General features: G+C 39.3%; 1 protein-coding gene across 1 annotated transcript in view; it reads left to right on the top strand.

Annotated features, from left to right (window-relative positions):
• The window catches only part of LOC143372241 (uncharacterized), a 154,411-nt gene extending 140,497 nt beyond the window's left edge, over positions 1-13,914 (top strand). The window contains exon 9 of the mRNA XM_076818294.1: positions 13,403-13,914. Coding sequence (XP_076674409.1) covers positions 13,403-13,520 — 118 coding nt within the window. The 3' untranslated portion in view covers positions 13,521-13,914. The remainder of the gene's footprint in view (positions 1-13,402) is intronic.
• Positions 13,915-14,206: the final 292 nt, after the last annotated feature.

Genomic DNA, 14,206 nt, shown 5'->3' with positions numbered 1-14,206 from the left:
GTGTCCCAAAAATGTCGGAGTTCCTTGAAAGGGGTGACTCAGGGGGTGACTTGAAACTTTTTCCTTAGCGAAAATATTGTCCGAAGCTTCGTTAACGAGATATTAACAAAACCCCCCGACCAATCAGAGCGCGCGCCTTCCGCCCGAGCTCCCGTTGTAGCGTTGGCTACGCGGTAGGCGGCTGCGCTTGTACCACGAAGGTACGAACAAGCAAGTCGGCATGCATCGAAGGAAACCGCGTTACACAGTTTTTTTTTAAAGCAGAATCTTAAATAATAATTGTTTGAAGTGAGAGGACAAGAAATACGCAAATTTCGTTTTCAAATAAGGCATAAACGAAAAGGTAATGTAACAAAAAATGTACGACAAGTGATCATAATTCGTTATTGAGGTAAAAATCCGTAGTTTAATTACGGCCAACATAAATAAATTTAAAAAATAATATTAGGTGTATGAATAAATTTTTTCAGACTGGATTTACATAATCGGTATAAAGCAACCGAATTTCTATCGCAGTGATATTCGTAAGCTACCAGAAAAATGGCAAAAGGTAATTAACAATAATGGAAATTATTTCGATGATTGAGTTTTTTCATATTTTTTAAATCAAACTGTTATTGAACCCTAAAATCGAACAGAATTTATTTCTACACCTAATAATCACTAATAAATTAAATAACACTCACCCCTGCGGGCATTCCTTTCCTTCCTTTCCTTCCTTTTCGGAAACCTGTGTCACTATGTAGGTCACTGTGTCGATCCTGGTCATCGGTGGACGAAAAGATTTATGGTAGGGTTGCGCCCACTGCTCAGCTGATCGCAGGTATACGACACCACCCGTAGGTAAGGATCGCAACGTCAAGTGCGTCCGGGTTAATGTACCGAATATTCACTTCACTGCACGGCCACTAACACTGATCACTTATTTTACTTTTCATGGAACGTGTTGTTCCTACGTTATAAAATTGGTGGCGCTGAAAGGGGCCGATTACTGTTAGTTGTGCAGTTGCTCGATGTGACCACCCTCAGCGTCTATGCACGCCTTGCGGCATCATTGACTCCGTTGAGAATAATCTTGATGCCAAACGCCGAATCGTACCCTCGCTGGGGGTTTAGATGTGCGGGTATTTCCGTGCAAACGCTCGCACAGTAGGACTTGCTTCCCCGTTGTTCCGGGCGTACACCCAGAACATCGCGTAACATTCTTGAGCGGAGAACATTTCTGGGACGAGATTGCTAGCTGACTGACAGGATTTTTTCCAAACAACTTCCTCTACCCCCAAGTAGTTTCTCTTGTTCCATTATGGGTTAACTCCCACCAGAACAAGAGGCTGTAGGTAAAAAGAAGCCAGCACATTTTCGAAACACACGTGCTTTGCAGATGTGCAACGAACGACCCATCCTACACTTTCACAAAAGTCCACGCTCCGTCCTTTTACTGCCAATGTACCCGTTGCTTCGAGATAGTCAGCAGACACCACGTGTTTCGGTTCGAAAGGGCCCGAAGACAAGAGAAACAGAAAGTCTTCGAGTTGCTATAAAGAAGAAAAGGCATACCATTCCTGTTTCCGTTTTCGAATACCCTGAGTTCACGTCAGCTACGAGACGGAACCAGCTAAGCCATAAATTACCCAAAACAAATCGTTCTCTACCGCCGACTCGCAGGACAATACGGTCATAAACCCCGACCCTGGCGAAATGCTTTGGCCGACTAGCCAGATTACTTTTTGGGAACTAGCAATGAAAAAGTAATATCCAACATCAATACGCCTCGCGGAGAGATACAGGAAGAAAGGGGGTAACTCGTTTACTGCGTGTAGTCCCGCCTGCTTCGTGTTTCCTTCAAATTAAAGACCGATCCCTTATCTCTCGAGTATAAGCACATGCTAAAATTACCAAACAAAAGCACGCGTTGACGTAAGCTTCGGACAGTATTTTCGCTAAGGAAAAAGTTGTTTCAAATCAGCCCCTGAGTCACCCCTTTCAAGAAACTCCGACATTTTTGGGACACCCTGTAATGGGAAACAGACCCTCATCGCATTGTGTTGTTTCTCGAGTAGCCTAGGCTTGTGCTCAAACAGACTCGCGTCAGGCTCCTACGTCTGGCGTAAACCCGACGATCGCAGTCGCTTGTAGGAGAACAGATATATGCTTTCCCATTGCACCAGCATACTGCGACCAGTTGCTGCGACCAATCGCGGATAGGAGATCCCGCCTTTAGACGCCACGTATATCTTGTCCTCGCACTACATACACGTTGTCACGGTCGCTAACAGGTCTCCGAGCTTCATTCGCAGATCATGTGATAAGTTCAACAATCCGTATACATACCTAATACACAGACCTCAAGTGCTCTTCTGTTAGATTCCTGGACTGGTCACTGTCCAGCTTCTATGTTGGAACTTGTTCCCAACAATAAACAAGTCGCCATTTACACTATTCCAAAGAAAACAACCGGTATGATACAACCGCTTGACGTATACGGATTTCGGGTATAGAAAGGCTTCGTGAGTAAATTTTCAGATACAGTAGTCCTTTTCAACATAGACGTTAATTTGCATTTGCGTAACAATATAATAAAACTACAATCACTAACTCACAATCAATTGTCTGCACCAAGATACAATGCTTTGTTCAGGTATGGATGGTACAAAAGTGGGTACATACCTACTAATTGTAAACCGACGTTTGAACATCCTGTGGATATTGCTTTTAAAAATCAAGAAAACATAGATCCACCTAAATGTGCATTCTGTGGAGCGCCAGCTGTTATTCGTTGTGCATGGTGCGACAAGTTCTTATGCTTTCATCATTTCTTCGAAGCCTTTCACTACCACGCACATTCTTCATAGAAGTGTAACATTCTTCTACGGCAATACTGTTAGAATTGCCAGTGGTAATATGTATCGTAATGATTATACTGTCTTCGAGAATCATTCACGTATGTAAAGACATTGTTAGAGATACCCTCGTTGATGCCGTACATTCATCCGTAGCACTTTTGATTGCATACCTATTTGCCTGTATATTCTGTTACGTTCCGATCGGATTTTTAATGTTACTTTCGACCTAACGTCGGCTGGAATGTGTCTTGACAATGCTTTGCATTTTGGATTTTCCTAATCGAGCACAATCTCAACGTTGACACATTGTTCCCATAAATACAACAAAAAAAAAATGAAAACGACACACCTGGAGTGCAACTACTGTTTGGAAATACATTTTACGCGTACTTTATACATTTTACGGCTACTGTGACGCCACCTAGGATTTCGTTCCCGTTGCACTTCCGTTATATTACTCCTCATAAAAATTCAAGTAATTTTTGTATTTAACATTTCTTTCTATGTCTATTACTTTTTCGGTTATAGGCTTTAGAAGGTTCCCACCCCTAAATCTTGAGGGAGTAGTTTCACCCTGTAAACATGAATTTCCGCCGATACAGACAAATACTTGTCGAATAGTTCCAAATGGTGTGCTTGTATACCAAGTTTCATCGAAATCCTGGATTGTCAAGTGGCAGATGGTAGTAATATGGACAAAGGCGGAAAATTTTTGTAAACAAATAAACAAATGAACCAAAATTGTTTCCTTTTACATTTTAGTAAACCATTGCGAATTATAACTTTTACACGGAAAAAAATCGTCCCCAACCCTCAAGGTTAGAAATTATATGTAAAATAACGAAAATTTTAATTTATTTATAAATTGTTGGACGTACAAACATTTCTTTCGCAGCGCGTTATACGGCATCAAACACTGAACATTTTGTCCATTTACGGTTTTCTTCTACCTTGCACCGTTACAAAGTTATACTCGAAAAACGAAAAATCGCTAAAAATTTGGGGGCTGATTTCACCCCCTTAGAGTGTTTTTCCCCAGAAAAAAATCGTTTCTTACATACTCCGACATACTCTACAATCGTACGGAGTTTCATTACAATCAGAATTTTCGGGTTCGATATGTTTCCTTGTAAGTTAAATACCGGTCCCAAACAGAGGGATAGGTCAGTCGTAAACCTCAGACCAGCAAGGTTACAGCGTCGTTCTGAACAAATATTGGAAAGACTTATAAACTGTACAAGTTACATTTTAGGAGTGTAAAGGAAATGATTATTGATAATCTCTTACACCACACTCTATTTAATACGCGAAAAGGCGATACAATGTGAAATTGCTGAATATAGTTAACTGATGAAAACTTGTATGCAATACGGCGCGTGACGTTGCCTCTACAGGCGGTTCCAGGTGAGTGAGGGCGCGCGTCACCTCTGCAGGACTATTTATACAGCCCCTGCAGAGGGCCGCGTCCCTCAAGCGACGCCGAAAATGCGCGGAAAATTTTGGCGCGAAAACGCTTCCTCGCGCTGGGAAAAACCCTGATCTGGGCGAGTCTAGCCGCCAGATGCGTACGTGGCCATAGCCTGACTCACCCAGGCCCACGGGGGAAAACCCAAGCGTACCGAAACTACAGAAATGTCGCCTCACAAATATAGAGGCGAAGTAGCGATCAAACCGCTACATTACCAATAAAAATGTTAGTAGTTTGTAATTCGGAGTTACCTCGACGACATCCGAAACTCCAGCTAGAGTCGTCAAAAGCCGTGCCGCCAGCAATCACGCGCCTCGCTGAGTTTCGGGCCTTCAAATCGAGACCAGTGAAATCGAGGTAGGTTGAGTCGTTTCCCGCAGGGATCGAAAGAGTTCTGAAAAAATTCAATAGGTTCTATTTAAAACATGGACCGTGGAACTTTTTTAAAAAGGGGCTATACATTGTTGGACACCAAGCACTGACGAATTTTGAATTCTGCATTTCTCATCAGATCTTTGCGAAAGTGGCGTCAATCGATTCCTCATGTTTTCCCAATGAAAGTGGTCTCGAAAACGACATAATTCGGACCATAATTAAGGAAATTACATGAAAAATTGATTTGCATAATGCAAAATTAGCTTCGTTAAAAATAGTCTAATTTACATGACAGTCTCACCTGTATTGACCGTTTCTCTCGTTGGCCTGAAGTTGTTCCTATCTCGGATATGGAAGCATCGGCCGCTGCTTCAGCTTTCCTGCCCACATAGATCGCTCGTTCGGTGTGCCACTTAAAATTACATCCGATCAAGGACGTCAGTTCGAATCGGGATTGATCAAAGAATTGTGCAAATTACTATGCACGAAGTATATCCGAACGTGCGCGTATTACCCTTAAGCGAACAGTATGGTGGAAAGGTTGCATCGACAGTTGCAGCCCGCGATAAAATGTCACGATACTGACAGCTGGGTTAAGGCGTTACCAATTGTCCTAGTAGGAACACACACGGTGATTAAAGAGGATTAGAAAGCAACCTTTGTTATAAGCAGCTCACAACGGTAAAACGTAACGACACAAATTTTGTATTTCGGATCAATGAGAAGAGGATGCGAGGGTCCATCGATAGACTCAAATCTGCTTTTGTTTTAACAACCCGAAGTGAATGAGGTAGTCAACCGCGAAGTAACGATCGACGCTGAGATGCGAGTCACTCGTATTGACAACGCGAACCGCGGACGCCAACATCGGTTTACTTCACGCGTAGGCAGATCGAGTCGTTTCCCACAGGGATCGAAAGAGTTCTGAAAAATTTCAATAGGTTCTATTTAAAACATGGACCGTGGAACTTATTTTAAAAAATGTCCTCACATTATAACTTTATAAGTTCCCATGAGAACCGATAAAAAAAAGTTCTTGAAAATAAAAGTTTTATTTGGAATAGAACTTTTAAAATATGAAAATAAAAAAATTTCTATAGCAGGAACAGATATTTTGTTCATCAATATTAAAAAAGTTCTCAATCGTTGTAACAAATACTGAATACTATTGAATGAATAGTACTACAACCATATTAAATAATTATTACAGTTAAATTGATATTCTGAATGTGTTATTTATTTGTAATATTTACCTCCGTAGATATTATAGAATTTTTATGTATTTCGAGTCATGTAAGTTATAAAAAAATGTTATTTACGTATTATTCTTGACAAGTTCTCTTTTCTGCTCAATACTTCTTATGAAACTATTAATTACTTATGTTATGATTTTCATACATTTTATTAAATAAGCATATAAAGAATATGATATTATAATGTTAAATAAAAATAGTACCTAATAGTCTAGTGCTTACTCTACTTTACTTTATCTTAGGGAACCTTTTTTAATAAACGTTGTGTTGAAACTTTCTATCCAACTGAATTGCGACGATCTGGCTGGACTTGCGGGATTGGGAGGGGCTGGGAACTTACATGCCATTGGTGATAAAGAATACTGAGTATATTTACTGAGAACGTGTGCTCGGATACAATCTCTGCTCGATTTCTGAAGATACACGTGTGTTAACGAGGCAAGCGCCTTTACAAGAAGAACGGAATTCGGTGAAGAACCATAGAATAGGCATAGAGTAGATGTCTCTAAGCTTTCGTGTTTGTCCGGCAGAATGGAAGATGTCGCATGTTCCAACACGTTCTAATATAACTTCTTCCCATGCAACTTTTATTATAAAAATTCTAAAATATCTACCCTCTGTATTCAGTATTTTCTCTTTTGTGTTAATACCTTGCCTCATTTTCGGTGGGAACAAACGCTGGGAATGCACCAACAGGGCAGTTAGCTACGAGTCATAATCGAGTACTCTTCAGGGCTGTCTCTTTCCCACCGCTGAATAATTCGGTATAAATATATTGAACTGTTCGCCGGATGAAAAAGACTTCACACCACCTAATCACCTCACGTTTTAGTATAGGAGCTCTGATATTTTTTTTTTTGGGTGGTATGATTCTGTGTTTTATGTGATTTTTGCGCATGAGTGTCTCTATAGCACACTGAATTACAGTGGATATAGTGAAAACAATGGATTTTATCATGTAGGCAAGTCCGGTGTAATTTAACGATACCTAGTAAATTTTGGATTAAGTATCGTACAGAGAGTCGAGACCGATATAATTTTGGTTACGGTCGCGGTCACGGTCAGTGAAATAATATTGCGTGGAAACCATGCACATCGACACTTTTTCAAACTTTGATGGTTATTTACAACCATTCAGAACATTCAAATTTAATACCTATATACACTGATATATTCAGGCAACTTTCTTCTATCTTTTGAGACTAATTGTAAGTTGAACTTTGTAGCGTTCTTAGTTTTCACGTAATACCTTAGTTTTGCCCAAAATCGTGTGTTTTTACAAAAACTCATGTTTTTTCAAAAACTGAGGGTGATAGAGCAATTCTGCTTGCGGATTCGGGGTTCAGGGCGACAAACTCTACAAGAATTACCCAGTGGATATTGCGGAACAGAAAAAAGTTTCATTTTGTTCGACTGTGTAAAAGGGACAAACCTTTAAAAACCTATAAAAAGTGGTCGAAAAAATTGAATTAATCACGAATAAAAATATAGCGACCTAACCGTGATCTTTACCGCATCTGTATGATTTACAATAGCCCCTTTTTAAAGCGTTAGAAAGAACGTGACAAAATCGATAAAAAAACAATGAAATCGTCACTTATGATTTAATAGGTATAGGGTAGAATGCCGAATAAAAATAGCAATTATATTAAAAAAATAACCGTAACTAACCCAGACCAAATCGTAATCTTTACCGCATCTTTATGATTTGCAATAACCCTATTTTAAAGCGTTCCAATGAACTTGTCCATTAAAAACAATGGCTTCCATGATTTTTTGGTTATTATTTTAAAACACAACATGAATTTAATATTCGAACAGTATTCCATTCAACCTGGACAAATGTAGAAAAGAAGGACACCAAACACTTTTTAAATAACCTCCATTTAAAGCGTTTTACAAATCGTGACATGACTTCCGTGATGTTTTAGTTTTTAATTTTTAAATGCCACATGAATTTTAAATAAGAACATTATTCCATTAAACCTGTATAACTGGCGAAAAGAAGGACATCAAACACATATCTTTATTATTTATAATATCCCCAATTTATAGCGTTACAAAAAACGTGACAAAACTGATAAAAAAACAATGAAATCGTCACTTATGATTTTATCTTAGAGCATATATACATGGAGGTCTCATTGCCTTATGTTTCCTACCCTCGAAACTGTCGCCAACATCACGCGAGAGAGAAAGACATGTGCGAATTGGTGTGAGAGAGAGAAGATCCGCGGTTACTATGATTTTCGTTGTTTACGCTCGTACTTACCTTTTGAAGAACGGTTATATGTATCGAGTTGAAATTAAAGAATGCCATGCCAATATTGTGTGTTGTGCGGTAACCGAGATAAATCGGCTTCCTATGCTTCTCGCGTTCAGACGATGATTTTTTCTCTCGCACGATATCGGCGCATGCGCATTACGGTCGATTAGGATTCTGTACTTCTCTCGCTCGCACATATCTTTCTCTCTCGCGTGATGTTGGCTACAGTTTCGAGCTCTCAATGAGACTTCCATGTCTATATGCTCTAAGGATCTTAATAAGAATTGAACAAGTAACGTTTATACAACTGATTTACAAGATGTTAAATAATGTTTTCATATGTTATTCCGAGAGATAAAAATTATTATTATTATTACTATTAATATTATTATTATCAATGGGAAAACACTTTAGAATACGAAATATAAACAGGTAAATACAAAAGAAATAAAACAGTCTGCATGCTACAGCATAATTTGCAGCAACGTAGGTAACAAATTATACAAGAAGTCGGCTAAACAATTGATTCCGGAACGAATCGAGCGATATAGAAAACAGGTCTATGTCAGCGAAGCACTGATTTACCTTCTCCATGGCACGGTTTATAGGATCAGCAGTGTAATGATAATAGTCTGGATCCTTCGACTGCATAAAGGCGGGATCTCCTACCCGCGATTGGTCGCAGCGACTGGTCGCAGTATACTGGTGCAGTGGGAAAGCATGTATCTGTTCTCCTACAAGCGACTGCGATCGTCGGGTTTACGCCAGACGTAGGAGCCTGAAGCGAGTCTGTTTGAGTACCAGCCTAGGCTACTCGAGAGACAACACAATGCGATGAGGGTCTGTTTCCCATTATACCTAGTCGCAGCCTGGGCATTGCGACCACCGGTCGGTAGACTTCTCCCGGAGGGAGTCTAGCGACCACCCGCACTGCGACCCATTGCCACAGTGTGATAGAATCCCAAGAAATAAGGAAAGAAATCAGAATTTGAAAGATATGGGAGAATGTATTTTTATGTTACCTGTTGACTACTAATATGAGCACCTAAAAGCGGTAAAAAATATCATGACGTCTACTTCTGATCTGTGTGCAAACACGTGTCTATGATTATATGTATTTTTCGTGCAGAATTTTAAATCGCGTGTTTTAATTTTTGGTGATATAAAAGAATACAATTTTAAGCAAAAAACCTTTTTGTCGGAACTCTTATTCTTTTTTAAACATGATGACATTTTATGTGTCAACTTTCAACAATGGGCATGTATCCTACAATGTTCAAACTTTATCTCAGAACTTTGAGACTTAATTTAACAAATAGTTTTTAAATAACAACTGATTGAAAATTGGCAGGGTCAAATTGACCCAGTGTGACAACGGCGATAGAAAAAGTAGGTGTAACAACCGAGGGTTAACTATCTACTTCTGTTCTTAATTCAAAAGATTAAAAAATGTCACTTGCACCCCTTTGGCTGTAAGTGCCTCATGTATGATGAAAGAATAAATAAACATAAATGGAAATAATAAAGAAAGAAGAAAAATGCCGCACCTGTTCTGTTTAAATTAATTGATACTTCTCTCTACACATTTGCTTTCCCTCCGTAATTCTTGTAGTTTTTGCTCTTACAATCATAATTGACTTATCCTCGATCAATTTATTGCCCTACGCAGTCGAAAGCTGCAACTCCGTCGACATTTTAGACACTCGTCACCCACACACACAAAATGTGGCACTTGGAACCACTTTACAGGTATGCATGTCATGCCGCCCTGCTTCGTCCTCAGGTCAAATTCGAGACCAATCCCGTATCTCTCGAATATAAACACGCGTTGGAATATTAAAACAAAAGCGCGCGCTGACGTATTCAGATGTGAGAGAAGGTGGGCCATTGGGAAGATAGAATATTTTTAGCTACATTCTTTTCTATAATTTTTAAAATCTTTATTTCTGGCTTCTTTTTGGGTCTTCTTTTTGGGTTTTTACTTTTTTTAGGAGCACATATTATTAATTTACAAGAAATATTCGGGTCAGGCATGAATAACAGCGACGCCGAGCCTCGCCCATTCTGTACGTTGCATTTCTAACTCCACTGCGTTGCATCAAATATTATAAAAGAATAAACACGATTTATTATTATTATTATCATAAATATATAAAAATACATAATCCTCCCCCAACTTTTGAATTCTGACTCGTTTCCTTGTTTCTTGGGATTCTGCCCCACTGTGGCAATGGACTTGGTCGCAGGTAGGAGTGTGCGGATCGTCCCGAGGCTCGGGTCCCTGTCCCGCGGGACCGGTCGGAAAATTTCGGGTGGGGTCGGGCGGGATCGCGATACTTTCGTAAGTTTCCGGCCCGTCCCGAGCCCGAAAAGTCGGCTACCCGCACACCCCTGGAGGCAGGCAAGGAGATTCAGCCTAGGCCCAGTCGCTGGGTTAAATCGCTGCGACCAATCGCAGGTAGGAGATCCTACTTTAAGGGATCTCGGACGCAATGGCCGTTGTGGGGCATGAAAACGTACCGATACCACGAGCTCATGACACTTAATCTGACCGTGAATAACTTTAAACAGAAACAACAGATCGGAACAGACCCGACGGTCGCTAAGCGTAGTGAGCCTTGTTTTCTGTAAGGCAGGACCATAGTCACGGTCATAGAACCGCATAGGGCTACCAGTTGCCCTCAAGGCCAGCCTGAGGAATTTATGCTGGACCCTTTCAATTAAGCTAACGTATTGCTTATGCCTTGAGCTCCAATTTACCGACGCATATTCTACCTGCGGTCTGACAAGTGCAACGTATAACAACTTCAGTGATTTGATCTGTCTGAAGTGCTTTCCAAATCGGGCAATAAACCGTAGGGATTTCATCGTCTTACAAGTAATATTCCGATAGTGGTTACGGAAATCTAGCCTAGTCGTAAACACTTCAAGGTCGCAGACTTCACCTACCTTAGTCACTGATAGCTTCAATACAACACATTTCGCCGTATTTAGCTGCATCTTATTGGCGGCACTCCACTGCTCGAACCTACTGAGGTCATCTGGCATCTTACCCACGTCCAGGCCACAAAAATAGTGCGAAATATTTTAAGATAGTCGGCATACATAAGAAATTTGCAGTCCTGGAAATCCTGGAATACCTCTTTGAGGTCATTTATAAAAAGTAGGAATAAGAGGGGACCAATATGCGATCCCTGAGGGACACCCGAGTACACGTTAACAGGCGTTGATAACTGGTCCCGTACCCTAATTACCTGCACACGGTTTTTCAGATAACCGTGGCTGCTCTATATTCATAGCGTAATATTTGTGTGCGTTATGAAGCTATGCGTAGACCAATACGAGATGAAGCTATCGAGAAAGAATCAATGTTCTGACCAATAAAACTCATGAATTTTTTCGGACCTAACGCACACCTATTCTGATGTATGTATTTCTACGTTAAGAACTCGGTTTGGTCTACACGTCAGAAGCTTAGCGCTAACCCCACCACTTCTGGCTCACTCTTGTTTTGCGAAGGCGAGAGCGAGTCAGAATACGTTGACAAGAGGAGCACCGAGGCAGGCAAGTGATATGGCGAGAGAAACCCCTCACGAAACTCACCCACGAATATATCTGAACACGACTTTAAGGGTCCTCCAGACGCTGATAAATGTTGCATGAAACATTGATACATGCTTTATGATACAGGTTTCATGAAACTGGCATCTTCCTCACCAGCCAGGAGGGTGAGCAAGATACACGATGGATATATCAATGTTTCACTGCAACATTTATCAGCGTCTGGAGGACCCTTTAGGGAAACCCTTTCGGCGGCCTGTGTATTACACATACAAACGCTCCGCTTCCACTACTCTAGCTGCTCCCCACTCCGTTGGTGGACTGGCTTGCCCTTGAATCGACTCGGAGCTCGAGTCCGAGTCCAGCTCGAATGTGCGCCCGCGCTCTGAAAACGAATGGTTGGGCATGCCTGTTCTAGGTCAAACGGTACAGCCACGAGGGTAAACATCGTGGAAAACGTCGTTCGGCAAGATGTTGCGTACCACGGCTCTTCAAAAAAATATTCAACTTTTTCCGTTAAGAGTTGTACAATATCAGGATTCATATTGAATTTTCCATTTATTTCATTATCTCCCCCAAAAAATGCCGAAAATGACAAAATTATTTGAAATACAATTTTATTACAAATTTTTTGGCGTGTCAAAACAGAGTCTGATAATGTATTCGTTTATAGTAGTATTTTTGTAGTCGACAAAAAGGCCGATTGCTTCGCTCCCTTTTTGTGAATACCTACTTACCCATTTTTTTCTCATTTTCTAACAAGTTTTATAACTTTGCTATTAAAGATGTACCGACTAGTGGCCGACTAGTTAGTTAAGCCGATTATCTGGTTACTTTTGTAATCGGTGACTAGTTGGCGACTACTTAGTCAGCTTCTTGGGGGCCGAATAATCGGCTAGTCGGCTAGTCGGAACATCTCTACTGAGAATTATCCAAAAATTTCGATTACCACTAATTTTTATTATGAAATACCTAGTTTTATTGTAATCTATACAACTAAGTAATAAGCAAATACAATTTTGAACAGTTCTCATGTGTAACCGTTTTGATTAATTTTTATTTACATGCGTTTTTCAAAACTTAAATTGTAAATTAATATACATATGTATAAATATAAGTCGATTAAGTGTAGAATCTGGAAGAGAAAGTTTGTTTATTATATATTTTTTAAGTTTTTACTGGATAAGCTTTATTATCTTACAGTGCCGACGTTTTTAAAAATTTTAATTTCCATGATTTGGCACTATTCGATTTAATTTATTTTATTTATTAAATAAATATTTATTTGCAAGATTATTTAGATGCGTTTATATATATGTATATATGAATAATTTTATTTATATATGGTTATTTATAAGATAACTCTAACTTCTAAATAAATTGACCTCCACAAAATTTTTTTTTTTTCATGTAGTATATATGTGTGATAGTTATTTATACAACCTGTATTGTATAAGACCTCAGTCATGCACCATATGTGTCATGTGATACACGGAGACAGAAATGACTAGTGAAACTCCATGAAAATAAATATATGTTGTTATTGTAAATATGAATTTTTTGATTACCTAAGTTATATAGTTAAGGATGATAAAATGTTTTGAAATAATAAGACTTTTTTGTACTTTTCTAACAGGGACATATGTGATGCAATCGGAGAAATAGCTGGAAAGGATGGAGCAAGTGTTTATTGTATGGATAAGTGTCTAGTCTATCCATCTAACTGCCCTTTTCAGCGATGTCGATGTTATTGACTACATTAAGTTATGTACTGAAAAATACTATGTTTTTGTTTGAAAATATCTGATTTGTCTCTTGCGTAGAAATAAAGCAATCAACGTGACCACTTTAAAATTTCAATGGCATATGTATATTATATGAAAATCCTTTAAATCAATAGTGTCCTGTTAAATTTGAATCGGCTGAAGCAGTAAGCCAAGAATTGGTCTCATAACAGATTGACAAGGAAAGTTAACAGATAAGTATGTACGGGGTGTTAAAAAAGTAATGGCCACTGCTTTGAATGTTAAATTTTTTTACGTCAACACATTTTGTTCGCTGAAAGGAGAACAAAATAAAAAGGAACCATATGTCGTAGACGTACCATTTTCTGGAAAACGTAAAAAATGGATTCATCAAATACATGGATCATTTTATGCATGCCAAAACTTCATCATCCTTTTTTAAGAAAATGGCTCGTTTCCGACACATAGTTCCTTTTAGACTTTGTCTCCTTTCAACGAGCAGAATATAATTAATGAAAAAGGAATTAACATTAATTTTCAATGTTATAAACAATTTTGCAGCATTTTTTTACGAATCTCCCCCGATCCAGACGTATAGATTCGTCCCTAAAAGCAGCGAGCATCACTTTTTCAACATCATGTACAGTGTGTAAAAAAAATATTAGTCGTGGCTCTTAGGAGTGAATCTACACTTC

Source organism: Andrena cerasifolii, chromosome 8 (genome assembly GCF_050908995.1).
Source record: "Andrena cerasifolii isolate SP2316 chromosome 8, iyAndCera1_principal, whole genome shotgun sequence".
In the NCBI taxonomy this organism is placed as follows: Eukaryota; Metazoa; Arthropoda; class Insecta; order Hymenoptera; family Andrenidae; genus Andrena; species Andrena cerasifolii.
The sequence above is the reverse complement of the archived record's forward strand: the minus strand, read 5'-3'. Positions and strand labels throughout refer to the sequence as shown.